This window comes from Malaya genurostris, chromosome 1, assembly GCF_030247185.1.
Source record: "Malaya genurostris strain Urasoe2022 chromosome 1, Malgen_1.1, whole genome shotgun sequence".
In the NCBI taxonomy this organism is placed as follows: domain Eukaryota; kingdom Metazoa; phylum Arthropoda; class Insecta; order Diptera; family Culicidae; genus Malaya; species Malaya genurostris.
Genome location: NC_080570.1, coordinates 38,363,833 through 38,381,308, shown reverse-complemented (window position 1 = coordinate 38,381,308; position 17,476 = coordinate 38,363,833). Strand labels below are relative to the sequence as shown.

At 40.8% G+C, this 17,476-nt stretch overlaps 2 protein-coding genes across 5 annotated transcripts; one reads left to right on the top strand and one right to left on the bottom strand.

Moving 5' to 3' along the window:
- The first annotated feature begins 528 nt into the window (after positions 1-528).
- LOC131437622 (adipocyte plasma membrane-associated protein Hemomucin) lies at positions 529-3,952 on the top strand. Its single transcript, XM_058607098.1, has 4 exons — positions 529-954; positions 1,641-1,846; positions 1,917-2,951; positions 3,013-3,952. Exons 1-4 carry the CDS (start codon positions 839-841, stop codon positions 3,339-3,341), a joined length of 1,686 nt encoding a protein of 561 aa, XP_058463081.1. The 5' UTR covers positions 529-838; the 3' UTR covers positions 3,342-3,952.
- LOC131437633 (zinc finger CCHC-type and RNA-binding motif-containing protein 1-like) lies at positions 3,896-4,871 on the bottom strand. Of its 4 annotated transcripts, none has more exons than XM_058607108.1 (3): positions 4,632-4,871; positions 4,459-4,570; positions 3,896-4,408 (listed from the first exon to the last, which is right to left on the bottom strand). In XM_058607108.1, the coding sequence occupies exons 1-3, from the start codon at positions 4,742-4,744 to the stop codon at positions 4,040-4,042; spliced, it is 594 nt and encodes a 197-aa protein (XP_058463091.1). In that variant the 5' UTR covers positions 4,745-4,871; the 3' UTR covers positions 3,896-4,039. The 4 variants fall into 4 exon arrangements, with proteins under 4 accessions (XP_058463091.1, XP_058463099.1, XP_058463108.1 ...); XM_058607116.1 differs by having other exon boundaries at positions 4,474-4,570; XM_058607125.1 differs by having other exon boundaries at positions 4,628-4,766.
- Between the last annotated feature and the right edge of the window lie 12,605 nt (positions 4,872-17,476).

Below are 17,476 nucleotides of genomic sequence, written 5' to 3'. Positions count from 1 at the left end.
AACCTTCTAGCTATGAATATGAAATGATAAAAGCCTTCCTCTCTGTGGCAGCGACGAAATTGTTCCAGTTCATTAAAAAAGAGATACAAATTTAAAAAAAATTAGCCAAAATGACTCAAAACTCTCTGAAATAATAAATTTAATACCTGCCAGCGGGCCAACTACACTCAGTGGTTTCGTTTTAAGTGAGAATCTCTTGTTTTTGTTTACATTCCATATGTAGTTACCAAGGCTACTGGTAACAGTTTTTCAAAATCAATAATTTACCAACTTGTGTTGCCAGTTTCAACATTTTTTTAAGCGATTTCGTTTTGACATTACCAGTTACTGAGGGGTAGTTAAATTTGCGATACAGTTTTAATAGTCGAGTGGCAGGTCGTGTCGTCGAAGTGATTAAAGAGAAACAGTTACTTGCTTATACGCCCTTTTGAAAAATTAACCGAGATTTTTAAGCGTGATACGACCCTGGATTTATCTTCTTTGTACACGTATCAAGTTTTCTCAGTGTGTATTCTGGCACTGATGATCCAATGTCACATAATATCTTACTGATGTGGTGTGGCTGTTAGTTAATGCCGTGTCATCAATCGTTTTTCATCCGTGATAGAAGATCGAACTAAGTGCGATATTCGAAAGTGGCCGAATATGGTATCAGATGGCTCAAACTTTGCATTGATGTAAAAAAAGAGGGTGGTATAAAAACCTATCAAAACTGATACCGTAGTTATTGGGTTCTCCGAGAAAGAAACCCTTCAATTGGGTTAGTAGTCTATCGAAGCCGGCCGCGACGTGACAGCGAAAAAAATCGAAAGAAACAGCACAGAAAAACCCTACCGAAATGGGGCTGCTGTACAAGATACGGGTTCGAGTGGTCAACTTTTTGGTGTTTTTCTTTCTAATCGTCCTGCTGCCAGGATTGCCACCGAAAACGACGTTTCCGTTCGAGGCATTTAGGTAAGCGAGCGGGACCTCAGACATGTCTTCCACTGGTAGTTGAAAACGAGTTGTGATGTAAGGAAATTTTTCATGGGGTGAGACTCAGTGAGTTCTCATGAATTTGAATGCCAAACTTTTGAGATAAGATTTTATTTTCATAATCCACAATCAGGTTTTGTGTTTATCTCAAATCTAACGCATTATTCAATAAAATTGCACTGACCGGGTGGCAATTAGGTTTGCGTATTTCTCTAGGCTAATTAAGATTGGTGTTGAAGATCTGCAAAACCATTAGTCGATGATTGATGCAAAAACTTGATAATAATTGAAGTACCTTTCATAAATGAATGCATCTGACTATACTGTTTATAATCAATGATAATGTCGTTTTCGGTTGATGCCAAACCAAACCTAGTTTCCACACTAACTGCTGTCAAACCGTTTGTTTGAAGGGTTTGAAGCCAGTTTCGAACTTGACATATCGGGTTTGTTCACACCCCCGTTAATTTCGGTGGCAATCTCAAACGAAAACGACATGTGTCATCTGAGTTTCCTTGATCGTTTAGAAGAAATCTTAGCAAGCCACATACAATCATAGTAAACCATGCGAAAATGGTACATGTGCCTAGAACTTTTCTCATTTACTTCCGAAGAAAAATGAAAATAGTACATTTAGTGAACTGCAACTAATATTCTTCTTTCAGTTTACCACCACTGAAGGAGCTGAAGGGAGGTCTGGAGCCGAACAATCATCTTGATAATGCCGAACGATTATTCGAGGGTAAATTGTATGGACCAGAAGCACTGTTGGTGCGTGGAAAAGACCTGTACGCCACGGTGCATGGTGGTGAGATTGTTCGTATAAATGGGCCCCACATTACCCACGTGGCCAAATTGGGTAAACCTTGCGGTGAGTAGCCGGGCAATGAATTAAATTTTAGTCAAAAAAATTTGAACTCTGTTTGTTGTTTTTCTTTCAGAATATTCCTTCGAGGAACAGATCTGCGGACGCCCATTGGGATTGGCTTTTGACACTCAAAGCGATAGTTTGGTAGTTGCCGATGCGTACTACGGGATCTGGTTGGTGGAGCTGTCCACCGGTGATAAAAAGCAGCTTGTGTCGGGTGATATTGCACTCGATGGCAAGAACATCAAAAGAAAGCCGCATATTTTCAATTCGGTGGCAGTGGCCAAGAATGGAGACATTTATTGGACCGATTCCTCTTCCGATGTTGATCTACACGATGGACTGTATACAGTTTTTGCAAATCCTTCTGGTCGTTTGTTCCATTATGATCGGAAAACAAGACGAAACACGGCTCTGTTGGATAAATTGTACTTTGCAAACGGTGTCGTGTTGAGTCCCCAGGAAGACTTTGTGTTAGTGGCGGAGACAATGTCGTCGGTGATTCGGCGAGTATACTTGAAGGGTCCAAAGGCAGGAACAGACGATGTGTTCGTTGATGGTATACCTGGCGCACTGGATAATCTGATAGCTGACGAAGAGGGTCTGTGGGCTCCACTTGTGATGGCTGCTGATGAAGAGAATCCATCGATTGGTCATCTAATGTGCAAGGTTCCGTTAATCCGTAAATTTCTCGCTCGATTGCTGTATCTGGCTGAAATGCCTTTCCGCATTTTGCATCAAGTTTGGCCATCAGTCCATTCTCAACGGATATTGCATGCCATTGGACACTTTGAAATGGTATCGTTTATGAATGCGGATCGCGTAACGGTAGTCCGCCTGGATTGGCAAGGAAACATTGTTGGCTCACTGCACGGTTTTGATCGTTCATTAGCATCAATTTCTCACGTCGTTGAACTTGGCGACTATCTGTACCTTGGTTCGCCATACAACAAATATCTGGCACGTGTTAAAATGCCGAAGATTAAGGTTCCGAAGGTTCGCATACAGAATGTTCATTTTGAACCAGAACCAGTTCCAACTGTAACCACTACGACCAGTACAACGCCAAAACCAACGACAACCACGACCACCACGACTCCAAAACCAGGTATGAACAAAAATCCTGTTAATTATTCCGAAACATCTAATTCTTTTTTATCATCCAACAGTTACTACCACCACCACCACCACAACGACGCCGAAACCTCCATCAACTACCACCACATCCACAACGACCACAACCACCCCAAAACCAACTCCGAAAGCTACCCCAACTCCACAGCAACCTAAACCAACGAAACCCCCGACGGTCACCGAAGCTCCGGTGAAGAAACAGGAAAAACCGGAGAAGCCAACCAAACCCCCAACCGCAACACCAGCACCGGAAAAGAAACCGGAACCGGCTCCCATACACGAAAAGATTCCCGATGACATTCCGAAACCGAAACAGGAGAAGCTCAAAGTCATCAAGCGTGGTGGCGAGCAAGGAGAGCTGTAATATGTTCGCTTCTTCTGCTACTCGTTACATTCCCTTCGGCAGCAAGCTTTGTTCGGTAGAATGACTGAGTTACCGATAGCAAACGCACATTTGTCTACAGTTCAAGGCTGGCAATTCAAACTGCCACCGTACAACAGTGTGCAGCGTCTGTCCATGTCCCAGTGAGATTGAGATTTTCATACTATATCGGCTCACCACAATTCTCCTCACACCTTCCATTCCACCAGTGAGAAAGTTATCTCTAAGAATCAAACAACCTGCGAAGTTTATTTCGTCATTCGATGTCCTCTCAAGTACTAGCAGTAGTGGTCTAATTTTTAGGTACAGGTTCGCGGGTCGTTTACGAACACATTTTCATGGTTGGCCATCAAAAGGTTAAAAGTAGAATAAATTAAGCGTAATTTAGAAAGAACAAAAATTTGGTCGGGAATGATAGTGTTAAGAATTCTATTATTTCTTTTCGGCTAAGACTGTGAGAGATTGGTTATTGGTTGAGCGTCGTCACATTATTTACAAACTATCACATACTAATATGTCGATAAATAGAAGTAAAATTCAAAGCTTTAGAGATTTTTATGTTTCTAATAGAATCGCACTCATTGAAATAGTAATTCGGCTTTCGATCAATTCGACGTGTTTTGAAGAATCTTTTTTTGACTATCTGAGAGTGGTTACTGCACTTTCCGAACAGTGGCATTTCAATATTCTTCCACTTCCTCGTCATCACTGAAGTAATCACTCCTCTTGTACTTGATTCGTTTCGTGCCCACCACCGAGTTTTGCTCCTGACGATCCACTATTCGTTTCAGCCGGTCATCACCCTCATCACCACTGTCCAACTCAGCCGCATCATAGCTTTGCTTTTTACTAGTAGTCCCTCTTCGTTTTCCCTTGGTCCTGGGTGGAGATTTATCTCCGAGTACGTTCCTGGGACATTGGTAGCTCGTGTGACCACGTTCGCCACATTCGTAGCAGCGACTCTTGTCCGGATAATCGCGCCTCTTGGCAAACGCCGATCCTTTGCCGTTATCCTTGGCTATGCTAGCTTTCAATGTGCGGCCAAACATCTACAAAAAAAAGTTTTAAGCACTAGTAGTAAAGAATACGCTCACGGTACTTCAACGTCGTTTACAGCCGTGCAACATTGATCCGCTTCCTTCGCGTTCGTGAACAGTATGAAAGCAACTCCCTTGCTTTTGCGGGTATTCCGTTCTCGTAGAATTGTAACCCTAGAATGGTTTGATTTTGTTTTTATTCTATGTGGTAATGCACTTTCGTGTACCTACCAACCTTGCGATTTGTCCGTACTTTTCGAATATCTTCCGAACATCGATGTTGGTTAGATCAAATGGTAAATTGGACACATAAACGGTACTCCGAATGGAAGCGACCGGCTGTGACATGTCATTGATAGAACTGTTGTGTTTCTTTGGCTAGATGATGTGATTGCACTCAGGCAAATCTATTTGAGATAGCCCGACAAAGCAAAGAAAACATTGTTTTTTCAGAGTGAATTATTCTTCTTCTTCATCTTCACTTTTGGACAGAGCTGCCAACTTTTTTTTTCCAATAATCTGTATATGACGAAAAAATCAATCTGTACAATATCGCTCCACCTGTTTTAACCCTATCGAACCAAACACAAAAAAATGAAAATCGGTATTTATCTGTATGAAAATTGAATTATTGGCATTTTGAGAGGCTATATCTTTACGCCTGTATCGAGCACAAAAATCGGTATAAATACCGATAAATCGGTATAGTTGGCAGCGCTGCTTCTGAGTGGCTTCACCGACTTCACCCTAAGACAGAGATGCCATTTATACAGATTTATCTGTATTATACAGATTTTTACATGCTTATACAGATTTAATACAGAGTACTGATTTTATACAGATTTCCTCAATTTAATACAGATTTATTCAGATCTCACAAAAAGTAAGAAAAAAATTAAACTTTTCTGTCTGAGCTATCTTTTAGTATTTGATTCCAGTGACGAGATATAAGTCTATCAATCAATGGACAAATCCCAAATTGATATGGAAATCTGTTGTGAAATCCATTTATACACCCTTATTCTTGTTTACGTCCGTATCGACCATACGACGAACGGATACTTTCGAACGAATACGAATAAGCCATTCTCGTTTTCACTCGAATGAATTCGAACGCGACTCGTTTGCCACAAAATATTCAAATATCAGTAAATTTCTTCCAATAAATGCTAAGCCTTGATGAAATCAGTTCAATTCTTGTGATTAACCATATACGAAACACTAGAATGTATGCCAGTTTAGCTTCAAACGATACGTGTATTTGTATATCATTCGTGCGAACGAAAAGTCCCCATTCTCGTTTACGGACGAATAGACGAAATGCCGTGGTTTCGATTCGTCAGTTTAATGTTGCGAATCAACCGTTCGAACACATTGAAAAAAGTTTAACCGATTTCCAACAAATTTATTTTTGAATCTAAAGGTGATTTGCAATCAAATCATAAATTTGTGTTTTGCATAGAACATTTAGAAAGCATAGCAGTATAGTAAAATGCTCTTTTTCTCTGGCGAGCCTTCGAATATATGCTCGGTTCCAGATTTTAACGCATCAAATTTTACATTTACATTGAATGCATGATTTTACCAATGTAATAAATATGGAGACTATCGAAAACATGACAAAATTGCAAGAAAAATGCAACATATTTCTCGCCGATACTACTGATTGGACTGCTATTTTAAAAGCTTTTTTTACTTTGCATGAAGTTTAATTTGAAAATTTCATTTACCGACATGAATGAAATTGGTCCTAAGTACGATATTTACTTCTTATGTAGCATTCGTCACTTTCTTGATGCTTGGAATCTTCCTAAAAACAACTACCTGCGCTGCCGATCCTTCTTTTGCACAGGAGTCGCGTACGTACACGTTCGAGTGAAAACAAGAATGGCTTGTTCGCATTCGTTCGAAAGCATGTGTTCGTCGTATGGTCGATACGGACGTAAGCAAGCATGATAATACAAAATCAGTGAAAAAAACAAAAAAAAATGATTTCAAAGATTTTCAATTACAACTCAAATCTGTTACAGAACTGATAGTTTAAAGTTGATTGGGCGTTGTTTTTATGCATGTACGATGTTTAAAAAAGTTATTGATTCGAACGTAAACGAGAATACGAATTTGATATACTTTCGAACGTATCGCATACGGCCGTAAACAAGAATGAGGGTGATATTATAATTTGAAATTAATTTGAACAGATATTCAAGGAAGTAATGGCATCATGAAATTTTACCGTCAAACTGAGAGCTGTACACGTTTAAAAATAGTTACTCAAAAATGAGTAAGATCTCACTCATCTACAGAAAAAGTGGAACAACTCTAATTTAGAGTAACTCCGAAGTTACTCAAATTTGAGTTCTTCCACTGGAAACGATATTTGGGTAAAATCTACTCATTTACTGAGTAATACTTTATTTGTACATGTACCAAAAATAGAGTAACTATCACTCAAATTTTGAGTGAAATTTATTTCACAAATACCAAATTTGCAAAAAAAAATTCTCCTTTTCTGAGTGTATTGTATTAAAATATTAAGTAATTGAACTCAATACTATATCAAGTGGTGGTTGCTTGAAGTAGTGTGTTAATCGCAAATTAACATACATGTCAGTTATGCTCAGGCACCAATCATACACTTATTCCTCATAAATGACATTTGAGCATATTCGGTTTCATTCTAAAGCACAACACGGAGTTTATCATTCCGGTTTTTGCAGACACAACACCGTTTGTGTTGAGCGACTCACCCTCGAAATACGCGATCTCACTAACAAAATATACAACCTGTTGCTACAAATGGTTATTACAACTAGACTCTAGACTGATCTTGCGAATAGTAACAAAAAAAACGAGCTATTGCGTTAAACTCAAATTTAGAGTAGGAGTTACTCAATATCATTGATGATAACTACTCAATTTTTGACGTTTCCATGTATCATTTGAAAATGAGTAACTAGTACTCAAACTTTGAGTAACTTTTTCTAAGCGTGTATGACCCGACTTGACGTTGCATATTGGGCGTTGAAATTTTATGTCAAATAATTAAGTCAACAATTTCAAACTAGATAAATATCACGGTTGATTTTTCAGAAGGCTATAAGAGCAAGTGACAGTTTCTCCGACGACACGACCAGACACTCCGAAGAAAAATTAGCAATAAAATTGTCCGTTGATGATTTACCGCCAGTTACCAAAAATTTAACGACCCCTTGATAATGTTAAAAATAATCTTATTGAGCAACACTGTTTAAGTTGCTACGAGCTAGTTACCAAGAGACCCTAGAATATATAAACAAACAATTTGAAAAAAAGATCCCGGAATATCGGAAGGGCTTGTATCAGGTACGTTAAGTCTGGTTGGACAGAGATTGAATAGGAAATTCAACTAATTTTTAATCGGTAGAATCCACGTAGCGGATCTGAAAGATTCTAAATTTGCATCTAGGCGAAAGATGTACATCAAACTACCACAAGCCCATTTTCACGAATGCTACATCAGTCGCACCAGTGCCTTGTACTCAGGATTTCAATTCTACAGATCAGTACAACTGGTGGGATATTTTCTTCGTTACTACTGATTTTTAGCCGATGGAAGAGTAGTAATGCTGGCCGGTCCAGAGTTCTGTTACTAAGCTGAAAGATCAATCACCCGCCTAAAATGAAATACTTAAAGGTCACTACAGATACAAAGTAAAGTCTTCAGTACATTTCTCTATACAATTAAATTTTGTTTCTCAATCTGCACTCTGCACAACGACGATTAGTTTAATTAAAAAGATGTACTCAACAAACTAATAGTTCTTTTTAAATTTTCGCTCAACGACAGCGAAGAAAATTACTTTTGCGTTGTGCAAAATGTCCATTTTACTAAGATTGTTAATTGCCCTTTACATGTAATAAAATGTATGCGTTTGTTTCAATATTTAACATGAAATAACTAGTTTTCTGTTGGTATTATTATACCAAAACGATTAAAAAATTTTGGAAAATCTTGATTATATATGAAATTGGGAATGTATCAACATGAGTCATGTTAGTTACAACATAAAGTTTATACCAATATTTACACCCATGTTCTGATTTAGTGTAACTCTAATAATCTGACCATACTATTCAAGTAATGTTGTTCAGAATAGTTCTATTTTTTACATGATATTTGCTTCAATCAAGCACTGGGATATATCTGCGTCAGTATCATATTCATATTTCATCATATCCGCTACCAGTTCCAGGAATGCCACCAAATTTAGTTTGGCCTTACTGGTGTCCCCAAATAGAAAACCAACTTCGGTCGGACGGAGTACTTCGGATTAATCCCCGTAACATTAACCACATCACTTCCACGTTTATTTACATTCTACATTTCTTTATAAATAGTAGCCATGGTAGCTGTTATTGAAAATCAATAATTCAATAACTTGTGTTGCCAATTTAAATATTTAAACGGTGATTTCATTTTGACGTTACGAGTTACTGAGGGGTACTTAAATTTGCGATACAGTTTTTCTATACGAGTGGCAGGTCGTGTCGTCGGTTTCTCTTTGTTCACTTTCTCTTCTATTAATTACCCAACGGTTTACACTTTTATCACTTAACTCTTTGCATAGAAAGATGCCCGAAACTTTCGACTGTGAAATCCAAGAAAATCTTTTTAATCACATCACAATAATCGAAAGAGAGAGTGAACAAAACGAAACTGTCATTTGCTCTTACGGCCTTCTGCAAAATCAACTGAGATATATGGAATTAAAATTCAATTGTTGTGGATAAAAAAGGCGGGTGGGTAATGTCAGAGACATAACTGGATGTCGTGAATACGAAAACAACTGACATGTTCCTTAACACTTCCGAATATCAATTGTATGAATTATGTACGCATTCCCCTTTTTCACATTTTTCGCAAAAACAAAGAACGCTTCACTTGATCTCGATTACTGTGAATTTCACACAGCGAAAAGTGCACAAATCTAAGCAAACTGTTCTTGATTTGCAGTAAACTGAGGATATTTCCCTACGATTTGCAAACAACAAATCCTAATAGTTCTTTAGAAAACTTTTAGAGCCATTAGAACAGCTGATATTGTGCAATGCTCTCCACCGTTGTTTTTTCCCAATGCTAATGACTGGCAGTTGTGACGTAATCGCTCTTGTCGAAAGCGTGCAGACGACACAAAACACATCTGCTCGCAGTGGCGATTGAATCCAAACTGATTGAATTTTTGTTAAGAGATTTCCTTTTATGTGATTTCGTTTGTAGCTTTTTCACTAATGGGCGGTCCTAACGGCTATAAAAATAGCCGCATACAGAATTTTATTGTCGAATATTTCATTTCGGATTTGCATAATTTATTGAAAGAAACTATCAATATGCTGTAGGCATTCGTTTCTAGCATTCACAAGGACCAAATTGAGGAACTCACTGTGATATTCACCACTTTTCGGAACATTTTTCCCGGACGATTTGTTGTACAGCAGCAGATATTTTGTTCTCTTCCTTAGAACGCGTTCTGATTGGCTGGTGTTGACATGGAGCAAATGAGACAGGTTTTTCAATAGTGTACTATTGAAATACTTCATTGCTTTTGCTATACACGTTTAAATTGAAAAATTTCGATTCTATTGGTAGTTAGATTATATAAATCCTTTCACAGATCACTGAGCTATGAGCTTTAAAAATACGAGAAAGGCAAACGCGCCTTATGAATTATCCTCTTTGATACTCGTTTATACCAAACATTTCAGAAAAGTTTAATTTTGAATTATTTGAGACTATGTCTCAAAACTGAAAATTTTATCATAAAATTGTGATCATATTTCCATGTCGGCATGTCGCAAGTATTATGTTGATTCATTAGATACAACGATAGATATTCACGATCAGAAACTTATCACTCTCTCAGAGGGTAAATTTTGAAAAGGCACCCCATAGTAAAGTAAGTCGTATTCACGACAAAAATGGGTTGTATAGAGGTACAGTAAAGTAAATTCCGCATAATTCTTTAGGAGTATTATTATGGTTTTAAGAAGAACCGAATAGAAGTCTGGAATAGAGAACTGGACCCTGAGTTCAAGACCTAAATTTAGATCCAATAACAGACTCAGAATCCAGTTTCAGTCGCTGCTGGTTCTCGCCTTGATGGCGAGCAAGCGAATGAGAGATGCGACCTGAGCGTTTGAGGTTTTTAACCACGCAGAAGGTGCATTCTCCGTCGCTGCTGGTTAACTCTCGCTGCTGCTGCTGGCTGGTCCTCGCGCCTCGATGGTCAGCAAGCGAATGAGAGATGCGACCTGAGCGTTTGAGGTTTTTAACCACGCAGAAGGTGCATTCTCCGTCGCTGCTGGTTAACTCTCGCTGCTGCTGCTGGCTGGTCCTCTCGCCTCGATGGCCAGCAAGCGAATGAGAGATGCGACCTGAGCGTTTGAGGTTTTTAACCACGCAGAAGGTGCATTCTCTCTCGCTGCTGGTTAATAGTTTAACTCCCGCTGCTGCTGCTGGCTGGTCCTCTCGCCTCGATGGCCAGCAAGCGAATGAGAGATGCGACCTGAGCGTTTGAGGTTTTTATTAACCACGCAGAAGGTGCATTCTCTCTCGCTGCTGGTGGAAAGTTTAACTCCCGCTGCTGCTGCTGGCTGGTCCTCGCGCCTCGATGGCCAGCAAGCGAATGAGAGATGCGACCTGAGCGTTTGAGGTGCAGCGCCCTTAGCAAATTTTCCTTCGAACATGTTAGTATTGTGAATAAAATAGGGAGCCATGAAGGAATAACGACATTGCAAGAACAGCAACCTAGTCGTGAAGGAAAAACTCGTCACCTTTCAGTCAAGCCTTCGCGTCAGCGTAAACGCGACGAGCAATAACAAAAATGTTTTTTCACGGGCACCGGTCACTGTCATTGGCATAGTGACAATGGTCTCGGCTCTCGATAGAACTTCGGGAGAAAGTCGGATGAACTTTCTACTTGAAATCACAAGCTCGGCTTGTACTAAAATCTTCGGGCTTCACCCGAAAGTAAGTGTTAGGAGATTAAAAACCCCTAGTTGGGAAGAGTTAGGGAGTAGTTCAGTCTCAGAGTGCGCGGAAAATATCCGTTAGTCTCGGGCGTCGGCCCGTAGACAAGTTAGTAGTTAGTTCAGTTCGGAGTGTAATACAGCAAGCCGTAGGAGTATGCATAGTGTGCATTGTGAGGTTCAAGTATCAAGTGACCTCAAAATCAAGTAAGAAATAATGTCTTTGGAAGGCATCTAAAGAAGTGAGTGAAAGATTGCTGTAATGGGAAAAGATTTAACAGTTTCATGTGCAGTGTTTGATACTCATAGGCGAGAAGAACAAAATAGTTAGACACAACCATTGCTCGTGTCAGGATAGTGTTGATAAATTACGACAACAAAATTATGTGTTGAAGAATTAGTGTTGATAAATCACGACAGCAAAAGTATGTGTTGAAGAATTAGGGTTGGCAATATACGACAACAGAAGTATGTGTTGAAGAATAACTTCTTTTATTAATGTAAACAAGTAAATGTTGAGACATATATTCGACGAGATCACCATGAAGTGTTGTGAGTAGATTTACAAACTAGTGGAGTATGCAATAGAACTACGAGTCAAATTAAAGAAATAACTCAACATACTATGGTTGTAACATAACTGCACAGAATTTACGGTGAAAGTTAAAAGGTTCCAATTCTAATGTAAAGTCGGTGTGAAAGGTGTGAAGGTGAAATTCGTGATATTAAACTCAAGTACATGGAGAAACCGAATTGAAGAGTATTACTCCGTATAGAACTGAAAGAAACATCCTCTTCGTTATTCCTCTTCCGCCACCGCTCGGCCGGAAGCTATACAGAGGTTTTTATTAACCACGCAGAAGGTGCATTCTCTCTCGCTGCTGGTGGAAAGTTGAACTCCCGCTGCTGCTGCTGGCTGGTCCTCGCGCCTCGATGGCCAGCAAGCGAATGAGAGATGCGACCTGAGCGTTTGAGGTTTTTAACCACGCAGAAGGTGCATTCTCCGTCGCTGCTGGTTAACTCTCGCTGCTGCTGCTGGCTGGTCCTCTCGCCTCGATGGCCAGCAAGCGAATGAGAGATGCGACCTGAGCGTTTGAGGTTTTTATTAACCACGCAGAAGGTGCATTCTCTCTCGCTGCTGGTGGAAAGTTTAACTCCCGCTGCTGCTGCTGGCTGGTCCTCGCGCCTCGATGGCCAGCAAGCGAATGAGAGATGCGACCTGAGCGTTTGAGGTTTTTATTAACCACGCAGAAGGTGCATTCTCTCTCGCTGCTGGTGGAAAGTTGAACTCCCGCTGCTGCTGCTGGCTGGTCCTCGCGCCTCGATGGCCAGCAAGCGAATGAGAGATGCGACCTGAGCGTTTGAGGTTTTTAACCACGCAGAAGGTGCATTCTCCGTCGCTGCTGGTTAACGCTCGCTGCTGCTGCTGGCTGGTCCTCGCGCCTCGATGGTCAGCAAGCGAATGAGAGATGCGACCTGAGCGTTTGAGGTTTTTAACCACGCAGAAGGTGCATTCTCTCTCGCTGCTGGTGGAAAGTTTAACTCCCGCTGCTGCTGCTGGCTGGTCCTCGCACCTCGATGGCCAGCAAGCGAATGAGAGATGCGACCTGAACGTTTGAGGTTTTTATTAACCACGCAGAAGGTGCATTCTCTCTCGCTGCTGGTGGAAAGTTGAACTCCCGCTGCTGCTGCTGGCTGGTCCTCGCGCCTCGATGGCCAGCAAGCGAATGAGAGATGCGACCTGAGCGTTTGAGGTTTTTATTAACCACGCAGAAGGTGCATTCTCTGTCGCTGCTGGTTGATGATTCCACTCCCACGACGTCTGCTTCCATCGAACGCACGAAAAGAAATGATCGATTTTCGCATATGCATAAATATCTGTTTATTAATCTTATTTTTGTGTATTACATCAACATTTTACAGTACAAGTGTTTTGACCCTTTGGCCTTTCATCTTTGTTGTTCATACGATTCGTTCTTAATATTAGGTGTTTTAGTTACTCTTGTTTTACATACTAATGTTTAATCATAATATTTATTTTAATTATTTATAAAAAGTCTACCTACTTATAACTATCCCTAACCTAATACGTACAAATTTTGAATTATTTGTATTTCAGAGATTGAGCACCTCTCTTCAAATTTCGTGCAGTATTGTCCGAATTTTTGTTCTAGTATATCCAGTGAAGCAATCTCATGTACTTCACTAGTCCTTGTCCAAGGGGGTAGATTTAGAATCATCTTTAAGATCTTACTTTGAATGCGCTGGAGCCTAAGTTTGTGTGTTCGTGCACAGCCCCGCCAAACAGGGACTGCGTATTCAATTGCGGGGTAGATGATTTGTTTATATACAGCCATCTGATTCTTCAGGCACAGTTTAGATGTTCTACCAATCAGCGGATACAGAGACCTAATGAGTATGCTGCATTTTTGAACGATTTTGTCAACATGTGACCTGAATATCAGATGTCTGTCAAAGGTGAGTCCTAGATAGATAACTTCATCGGACCATTGAATGACCTCATCACCGAATCGTATTCTGCATACGTCTGATGGAACAAGTTTTGGAGATCTTGAATGTGGAAACAAGATGACCTGAGTTTTTGCTGCATTGATCACAATTTTCCAGCTTGTAAAATATTCCGTTAAAGCGTCCAGACCTGTCTGTAGTTTATTCTTCAGAGCATTAATGACACGACCTTTGTAAAGAATGGCAGTATCATCAGCAAATTGTGACAGAACACCACCACCCGGAAGAGGTGGGATGTCTGATGTAAAAATGTTGTATAGAATGGGACCTAGGATACTTCCCTGGGGTACACCAGCAGGAATAGTAAATCTTTCTGAAAGTGCATTATTCAGAGAGACCTGGAATGCTCTATCTGCAAGATAATTTTTGATAATTTTAATAAGATACATGGGAAAATTATACCGATGCAGTTTGAACACCAGTCCATCGTGCCACACATTATCGAATGCCTTTTCAATATCCAATATTGCCATGGCAGTCGTTTTGGACACTGATTTGTTTTGCTGGATGACGTTGTTAACCCTTGTGAGTTGGTGGATGGTGGATCTTCCTTTCCGGAACCCAAACTGTTCTTCCAGAAATATATCCTGCTCATCTGCGAAAGCAAGAATTCGCCTTTGTATTGACTTTTCAAACAGCTTGGATAGGGCAGAGAGTAAGCTGATGGGCCGATAGCTCTTGGAAAGGGAAGGATCTTTCCCCGGTTTCAAAACTGGGATAACTTTAGCTAACTTCCACTTTGAAGGGAAGTAACCAAGCTCCCAGCACCTGTTAAAAATTTTAGCTAAGAAGACAAATGAGCGAATACTCAAATGTTTCAGCTCAATGTTGAATGTGTTGTCGAAACCGGGGGCCTTCATATTTTTGGGTTTTTTCACAAAAGCCAACAGCTCATTCGCAGTGACTCTACTTTCCTCAGGAACCAAGCTGTCTGATTGGTCAACCTCAGCTACGCTATCAGCAACGGCTCTTTCATATGGACTAACAATGTTAAGTCCTAAATTGTGAGAACACACAAACTGCTGGCCTAGCGCATTTGCCTTCTCTACTGGTGTGATTAAAGGTATTCCTTCAGCTGCGTCCTGCGGTGACATCAGAGGAGGAATAGGCTTCGGTTTTTTCTTAAGCACCTTCGTTAAGGACCAGAAGGGCTTTGAATGTGGGAGAATTTCTCGAAGCTTTTGCTGGAAGTTCCTGTTGCGAAGCTCAGATATCCTTTCCTGGATTATCCTAGTTAAGTTGTTATAAGAAGTCTTCCTATCTAGGATGCCAGTTCGTTGATACTGCCTCCGGTAGATATTTCGAAGTCGGATGAGTTTCTTGGTGACACTGTCGATTTGAAGAGAGGAACTCGGCATATGTTGTACTGGAACTGTCCTATCACGAGCGACTGTGATTGAATGCTGGAAGGAAGATAGGGCTGCATCGATTTCCATCGGGGAATCAAGTGGCAAATCGATATTAATAAGTTGGTCGGCGATTTGTTGAAATTGGACCCAATCGGTGCGATAATAGTTCCTCCGAGGTTGAATAGGCACTGTTTCTGGTGAAGATCCCAACGTCAATATTACTGGAAAGTGGTCAGAAGAGAGCTCGTAGAAGACAACCGGAGAGCTGTCTATGGCGATGTTGCTGATGAATATATCCAAAATGGAATGAACTCCCGATCTGGAAAGTCGCGTTGGTTGATCCGGAGCGAAGATGTTGTATTGTCCAGCTTCGTAGTCTTCGGCAAGTACGAATCCGTTTCGATTCTGTCTTCTGTTTCCCCACAGCTCATGCCGTGCGTTCAGGTCCCCAGCAATGATGAATTTGTTCTGTCGTCGAGTGAGCATAGCCAGATCTCGCTTCAATGATGCACACGTACCATCTCGAAGATTTGTTTGTTTGGGGCAGTACGCTGCAATGATGATGATGGGTCCCATCGTCGTTGTAATCTCAATTCCGATGGCTTCTATGAGTTGCAATTTAAAGGCTGACAGAAGCCTGTGCTGAATGGATCGTTTAATGGCAATGGCTACTCCCCCTCCTCTGGTAGTTGCCCTGTCGAGCCTGTGAATCCTGTAATTGGAAATAAAAATAGAAATTTCAGGTTTAAGATGAGTTTCAGTTAAAATAGCAATATCGGCATTCTTCTCTTGAAGAAAGTCGGACAATTCAGCAGTTTTGCTCCTGAGTGAGCAAGCATTCCAATTTACTATAACCAACTCATTATATTGCATATTCGATGATGAATTTGCCTAAGGCGTTGATTTGATCTAACCGCGTTCTGCAGTTTCGTAGTTTTGTTGTCATTGTTTCAAAAATGACGATCAGTTGTTCAGCAGAGAATAAATCACCAGAGTCATCCTTTGCTTGTGGTTGATTATTGCCCCATCCAGGAGGGATTCTTGAGGAAGATTCTTTTTGAGATCCAGCGGCTGAAGTCTTTGGATTGCTGCGAGGAAGTGGCGGCAAATTCGGAATATCCCTCTTCGGTGGGAGCCGTGGGAAATTAACTTCATCCTTCTGTGGAACATTCTTGCGCGTTGATTGTTTGCGGGACGCCTGTTGTCGAATTTTTGTGAACTCAGCACGTTTGGGACACGATTTGCTAGTAGATGGATGGTCGCCATCACAGTTCACACATTTTACAGCGATGTCATCTAGTAGGCAATCGTTGGTATTGTGTGGTTCGGCACATTTCCCGCACCGACTTTTCATGTGGCAATTCCTCGCTCCATGGCCGTAGTTCAAACAGTTCGTGCACTGTGTGACATCCCGATGTACCGGTTTATACTTTTGCCATTCGATGATTATGTGAAATAACGATTTAATCGTTTTCAGTTGACTCATGGTGATGGAGCCCTTCTCCAGATGAATCAGGTACAGTTGATCTCTAAACTTTTTGTCCGTATTATGTCGCTTCATTTTAAACACCATCAAAGGCTTTAGTCCAGCCTTCGACAGTGCCTGCTTTAGTTCGGCTTCCATCATGTCGGGTAGTCCTCGAAGTACAACCTTCATAGGTTTGTTGGCGGCAATATCGTGTGTGAAGTATTCCGCTTTTGTCTGCTTCAGATAACATTCCACTCCTTTGTAGTGGTTCAAAGCCGGAACAGTTATTTTGTAGCCTTCAGTACATAAACGGATTGTTGCCTGTAGTCCTTTGCTGATCAGTGTGTTGAAATCCGAGCGTAGAGTTGGTGGGAAGCCCTTCAGGTAGAAAGGCGGCATTTTTTCCTTCTTCTGCAGTTCCTCTTCGACATCTACTGGCAGATCAGCATATTGGTTTTTACTCAGCAAACGGTCGTTTACCTGTACATCACTTGGCTTCAGACGCTTAGCATCCTTTGGATCCTTCTCGGATCTATGGCGGTTTTTACCCATAGCTTGGGTAGGTAGACAACTGCGAATAAAAAATAAACAAAATCGAAATTAGTCGTAGTAGGTTATTCGTCTATCCACATCGAGTGTTAGATGACGAATGATCGATTTTCGACCACGGTTCCCCTTTTATACGCATTCAGTTGAAGATATGTGCCTGACTATCTCAAAATCGTC

Excerpts from the sequence above, each read along its gene's own strand:
- LOC131437622 (XM_058607098.1), top strand. The coding sequence starts at position 839 with ATGGGGCTGCTGTACAAGATACGGGTTCGAGTGGTCAACTTTTTGGTG. Across the intron at positions 955-1,640 it reads TTTCCGTTCGAGGCATTTAG|TTTACCACCACTGAAGGAGC; the intron begins GTAAGCGAGCGG and ends TTCTTCTTTCAG. Across the intron at positions 1,847-1,916 it reads CAAATTGGGTAAACCTTGCG|AATATTCCTTCGAGGAACAG; the intron begins GTGAGTAGCCGG and ends TTTTTCTTTCAG.
- LOC131437633 (XM_058607108.1), bottom strand. The coding sequence starts at position 4,744 with ATGTCACAGCCGGTCGCTTCCATTCGGAGTACCGTTTATGTGTCCAAT. Across the intron at positions 4,571-4,631 it reads AAGTACGGACAAATCGCAAG|GGTTACAATTCTACGAGAAC; the intron begins GTTGGTAGGTAC and ends AAACCATTCTAG. Across the intron at positions 4,409-4,458 it reads CGGCTGTAAACGACGTTGAA|ATGTTTGGCCGCACATTGAA; the intron begins GTACCGTGAGCG and ends TTTTTTTTGTAG.